The 5,398-nt window shown below is 35.8% G+C and overlaps 1 protein-coding gene across 2 annotated transcripts; it reads right to left on the reverse strand.

Moving 5' to 3' along the window:
* Positions 1–3,480: 3,480 nt before the first annotated feature.
* Positions 3,481–4,508, reverse strand: LOC149923143 (protein LLP homolog). 2 transcript variants are annotated; one of them, XM_090163166.1, is made up of 5 exons: positions 4,318–4,508; positions 4,051–4,243; positions 3,918–3,986; positions 3,671–3,841; positions 3,481–3,597 (listed from the first exon to the last, which is right to left on the reverse strand). In XM_090163166.1, exons 2-4 carry the CDS (start codon positions 4,193–4,195, stop codon positions 3,681–3,683), a joined length of 375 nt encoding a protein of 124 aa, XP_090019292.1. In that variant the 5' UTR covers positions 4,196–4,243; positions 4,318–4,508; the 3' UTR covers positions 3,481–3,597; positions 3,671–3,680. The 2 variants fall into 2 exon arrangements, with proteins under 2 accessions (XP_090019292.1, XP_090019291.1); XM_090163165.1 differs by having other exon boundaries at positions 4,051–4,507.
* Between the last annotated feature and the right edge of the window lie 890 nt (positions 4,509–5,398).

Raw genomic sequence — 5,398 nt, forward strand, 5'->3', positions numbered from 1 at the left:
AGCTATAACTAGTTAGATAGCCCGTTAAAAACTAAAATCTATGGCGAACACCGCATCAAAAAATTTTAAGAGGGTAATTTTTAATAAAATAATGAAATTTCGGAAAATTGAAAAGCGCGCGTCCGCCGCGACACCTGGTGATAAATCGGTGAGACACTCCCTGTTTGATTCAAATTGAAAAACAATATTAAAGAGCGCCGGGAGTAGTGGCTCACTTCTTAATCCCAGGCGTCCGGGAGGCAGAGTTTGTGGATGGCCGTGTGAGGTCGACCACCAATCCCCCAACGGGTGGTCGGAATACATCCGCCACGGGTGTCTCCACCCCTGTCCCCACGTGGCCGTTACACATATCTCGCCCTGATTAATCAGATGGTGTCTTCTCAGACTCAACTCAGCCCTTTCTTCTTTGAATAAAAAAAAATATTAAAGAGCGCTCTGCTGAAGACGCAAAATATTTTTTTAGCACGCGCGGCGCGTTCCCGTTATACGAGACCTAAGCCTAAATTGCGCGATTTCAAAAGTTAGAAAAGTTCGCAAATCGCTCACTAAGGTCGTGCTGGCGCTGGCGATACACCTTAAGTTGACGGCGAAAATTCAAACCACCTAAATACTTGGCGTTATTTTGCGTTTCAACTTTTTGGACCAAAAACTACTTTTTTCAAGATAAAATAAGGTACGTGTAAGTATATTGAACGTCTTGTTGATCTTTTGATATGCAAATAAGGTGATATTTGGAAAAGCTTGGCCGTTCCCCTTTAAATAAACCTATAAGCAAACGATGTAAAAATTATATTAAAATGCACGTATGTGTCAGCTTTAGGACATAAAAACCAAGAATGGCATGAGCATAAAATTCTATTAATTTACTTATAAAAACTCCAAGTTGTTACGAAATTTACAATATTTTATATTATAAAATTTTGGTTTTATATCTAGATTAATTGCAATAATAATCTAATAATTTAAATATATCAAAAAGAAGGTTAAAGCAACACAAAAAAAATTAAAAGTAATGAATCACAAACGCTTTCTTATTGAGAATTTCTTACAAATGTCACTTATCTCGACTTACTTGACTCTTGCTCTCAAGAGCTTGTGACTGAATATCGTAATTCAAATTGAAACAGTAACGACATCTGTCGGGGACTTATTTTAAAATATTTATTATTAAAACGTAAAATTAACATATGGTAAAATTGATAATTATATATATTTTCTGTAAATATAAAAAGGAAACGTTATAATACATTCTTCGGTATATGGTGCTATAAATCTTGGAAAACGGAGGTTTTCTATTTGAGCTCCGGTAGTACATAATGATAGCAAATATGAATTCCTGATGCTAGCTAACCTAAAAAGTAGATTCGTACTTGCTCAGTAACCTAAACACAGTCTTGATTAAACTAAATTAAAACTTAAGCCAATTTATATTTAAACTTATTCAAGGATTTGTTCAGCTTCACAAAAATGAAAAGTTAACACTACAGGGTTCATACAACATTTGGAAAATTAATTTCCCTGATATTTCCAGGTGCTAAAGCACCGTATGTTTTCGTTTAATCGAAAAAAATTATATATAATTATTGAGGCGCTTCCAGACTCAAACAAATTTCCCTGATATATCCAGGTTTTGGTTAAATATTTAAAATTTCCCTTATAGCTCCCTGATTTTTTTGGAAAGAATCTGTTTCACTGATATTTCCAGGTTTGTATGAACCCTGCACTAAGATCAGGGATGTCATTTGGGTGGGGCATTGCACCCCTGAATTGAGCTAAAAAGTTGATGAATAAATTGGCATTTAACTAGGAGGGGTTATACAACGACCGTGTCTGTCTGTGGGTGGGTCTGTGGGTGGGTCTGTCTGTCTGTCAGGACTGCGAACGCGTTCGCATTTTCGGTGCAAAGTGTAATCACTGCGTACGCAGTTTCTCAAAGGGTTGGCAAAACCACCGAGTGACGGTGAGCGTTAACGGATGCATTTGCGGTTTGGTTTGGATGGTGTTTTTTCGCTCACCGTCGTGACGGTTTGGTGTATTACGTTTTTGTAATGTTTATGCGTAGGTTGTGAGTGTTGAATTTGTTGTGTTTGTGTTCTGATGGTTGTGCATGTTGAGTCTGTTGTGTTTATATGGGCGTTTTCTCTCCAACTTCTTCTTAATGACTTTGGGACGGACCGAGTGCTGAGTGTAATGCTACCTCTCAACGTCCAATGGCAGGGTTTCCACCAGTTGTACACGGTATTCGTCTTAGTATCAATTTGCGATCGCATCGGGCGGGATTTGAACCCGAGACCTCCTGATTGACAGGCGGACGTTCTACCACAGAACCACCGACACTTGTTACGCCTTATTGAAAATTAGACCTTCAGCTTTATCGGAAGCGTATTTAATAGGGTAGGAAATTTTGGTTTAATTGAAATAGAATTGAAATTGAAATTATTGCATCGAAGAAATTCTAATTTAGCGTTTCTCTATTGATTAAAAACAAATGCGCCACCCAGGTTTCGAACCCAGACCATTCGGCTTGGCAGTCGAGCGCTCTACCACAGAACCACCGATAGCTGCTTAGATTCACTGAAATTAAGACAGGCATCGTAAGCATAATAGGTAATAAAGTCTTTTTTTATTAATGAATTTATGAAGGCCTAATCTGGTATTTTTTAAAGGTTAAATCTTGTTTTAGCGCAGTCAGCCGAGATTAGAGGGTTAAAGGGTAGACCCTGTGGGTGGTCCACTTTCTTAACGACCTATATATAGTTCTGTTAATTCAAAGGAGATAATTTAACGTTAATTGCTTTAAAAGCTGGCGGTTAGTCAAGTGGCTCTCTGTGCTTTGTTGATGGTAAGGTTTTTGCTTCTTGTAAATACATTTGGTGTGGATATTTGGATATCTACGATTTCTAACGCAGTCAATGATTTCTTGGGTGTGCGAGTCATTATATGATATAGGAAATTGGACGGCATTGGTCTTTTTCATGTGGTATGCGTCACAACGTCAACAGGAAGTGAACGAGTCGTCCACTACCAGATATCTACGGTATCTTCATCAAGGGCGAGTGTTGAAATAAAATGAGCGTTAAAGATGCGGCAAGTATTTCGTAAGCGAGTAATTCCAAAAAGCCTCTGTAGATATTTCATTAAAATTTGCTTCGTATTATATTTAACTGATAAACTTTTTCTGTAAAAGGGTTTAATTCAATTGTGCATTGTTATAGTACGTCTAACTTACTGTTGTAACTACTTAACTTATGATATTCTGAATAAATTAAAATTGGTCGTTTCGTCTCAATTATTTTAATTATAATTAAAATTTTATACCGGGCGGGATAGAAATGGGTTAATATTTTTAACAAATAACTCTAAATTGCGGAGATATATCTTTAAGGGTTATCTCGAGAAATTAATACCACTAGGGACAATTCTTCCGAGGAGAGGTATATTTTGGCTTGCCAACTTGTTATTGACAAAATGCCTCTTAAATATTTAAAAAAGGCACAAAACTTGTGGCATGATATTTATTTTTTACAGTAAAATTCATAATGACCATTATTTTACAAATCCATTAATAAACATTTTAGTTCCACATTGATATCGCATCTGACCAAACAACAAAAATTCCCGTTAAAAAAATGCAGTATATTGTGTAAAATTACATATTTAAGTTAATTACCTGTTAAAAGTTACCAAGCAGATTTTCTTTTCCCTTTCTTGCTCCCTTTGCCTTGAGCAGCTTTCTTTTTCCTAATTGCTCTTTGACTCATCCAAACTGGATAGTTACCATGTTCATCTTGCAATGATTTTTTGTTATATTGCTTCTTTTCTTTGTCAACTTCCATTTCATCTGGAATTTATCATTAACTTTAAATGTGAAGTCATTAATGAATAACATTAAATAATGATGACAGAGTATTATGTACCTTTATTTTCTGTATTTGACGCTACAGGTTGTTTCGTTATATCTTCTCTAAGTTCTTTGGAGTTTCGTTCTGAAAATGAGAGTGACTTTGTTATTACTGGTTATAGTTTTATGTAATAAATGATTATTAGTACTTATGAAAACTTCAGACATGTCAACATCTTTCTTTTCAGCAGCTTCAAGCATATTTTTTAACCTTATAAGCTCTTTAGCTCCATATTTCTCACGCTTTTCCGCTCTCATTTTTCGCTTCCATTTGCTTCTTAAGCTTTTTGCCATTTTTTACGTTGATAACAGTTTCTGTTTATACTTCTTTATGAGATTTTTCTCAAATTATAAATTTATAATTAAAATGCGCTATCTGACCAAGGCTTATTATCACCCAAGTGATGGTTACATACTCTTTTGATCTTTATTTTTTCGTTGGGAAGATAAAGCAACTTATAACTTTAAACTTGTTTAAAAATTAAATAGTATAAGATTTTATTACCAATATATTCAAATTAGTAAAATGTTAATAAACGTTAAAGGTAAAAAATTGTTGGCGTTGAGACTTGAGAAACACGTGAACAGGATCACAAAAAATGGTAACAGGTTTGCCAGTCAAGACTACCGCAAAACCATATGAGACCACCAAGGAGGATAGGACCACGGCCCCCCACACGCGGCTACTATGCAGAGCTGCCAGTTGGGCTCTTTTACAGCCCAATTGGGCTTCTTTTTATGTCTGCTTGCGGGAAAAAATTAATTGGGCTGTTGGGCTAGTTTTTAGGCTACTTTTCGGAGGTTTTCGGTAATATACACTAAAATCGGTAGGATACCGATTTTTTTCAAAGGAATACGCTTTAATGCACTCCGAAATATATTACTCTCAATATATGAGTTCCAATCATGGGGTAAAAGCTATATGGTCCAAAAAGGTTTCCCCCATCTTCTATAACCCCCTTTCGGGGGTATGAATTTCTACAAATGGCTCGTTTTTATTTTAGTTAAAAGGAAACTATGTAAAATAAGCGCGAAGAACGAGGGAATAATCCCCTGTCTCCTACTGTGGCGTTCGATACGTCAATGTCACTCAAAAGTGACTCAATGAACATCGGATTAGGGTTTTCGAAAAGTCGGGGGAGACGCATGGCGTTATTTTCATTTATCTCCCTAACTATGGGAAACCCATTGACGTCACTGCAAACTTTCCAAAGCGTAAGGGGCCATACATTGTATACACAACACCTGAATATTTTCCACTTTGAAATTTTCTTAACCTCTTTCCGAAAACAGACTTAAACAATAAACATAACAGTCTAATTCTATGCACGACCACGACTTAACACTCACGAGAGGTTCGTTTCCAATAATTAAAAAAATTGGTTTTCCGTTAATATTTTAATTAAAATGGGTAAATGGGCAAAGTACAAAAAAAGTATTGTAAAGAATGGGAGAAGCATCATATTTTAAAAGGTAATTAATATAATATTTTATACA

This window comes from Leiobunum rupestre, chromosome 11 (assembly GCF_980474605.1).
Source record: "Leiobunum rupestre chromosome 11, qqLeiRupe1.1.hap1, whole genome shotgun sequence".
NCBI lineage: Eukaryota > Metazoa > Arthropoda > Arachnida > Opiliones > Sclerosomatidae > Leiobunum > Leiobunum rupestre.

What these genes read in the sequence shown, in the direction of transcription:
- LOC149923143 (XM_090163166.1), bottom strand. Translation starts at nt 4,195, where the DNA reads ATGGCAAAAAGCTTAAGAAGCAAATGGAAGCGAAAAATGAGAGCGGAA. An exon ending in CATGTCTGAAGTTTTCATAA is followed by an intron (nt 3,987 to 4,050) that starts GTACTAATAATC and finishes TCTCATTTTCAG; the next exon opens with AACGAAACTCCAAAGAACTT. An exon ending in GTCAAATACAGAAAATAAAG is followed by an intron (nt 3,842 to 3,917) that starts GTACATAATACT and finishes GATAAATTCCAG; the next exon opens with ATGAAATGGAAGTTGACAAA.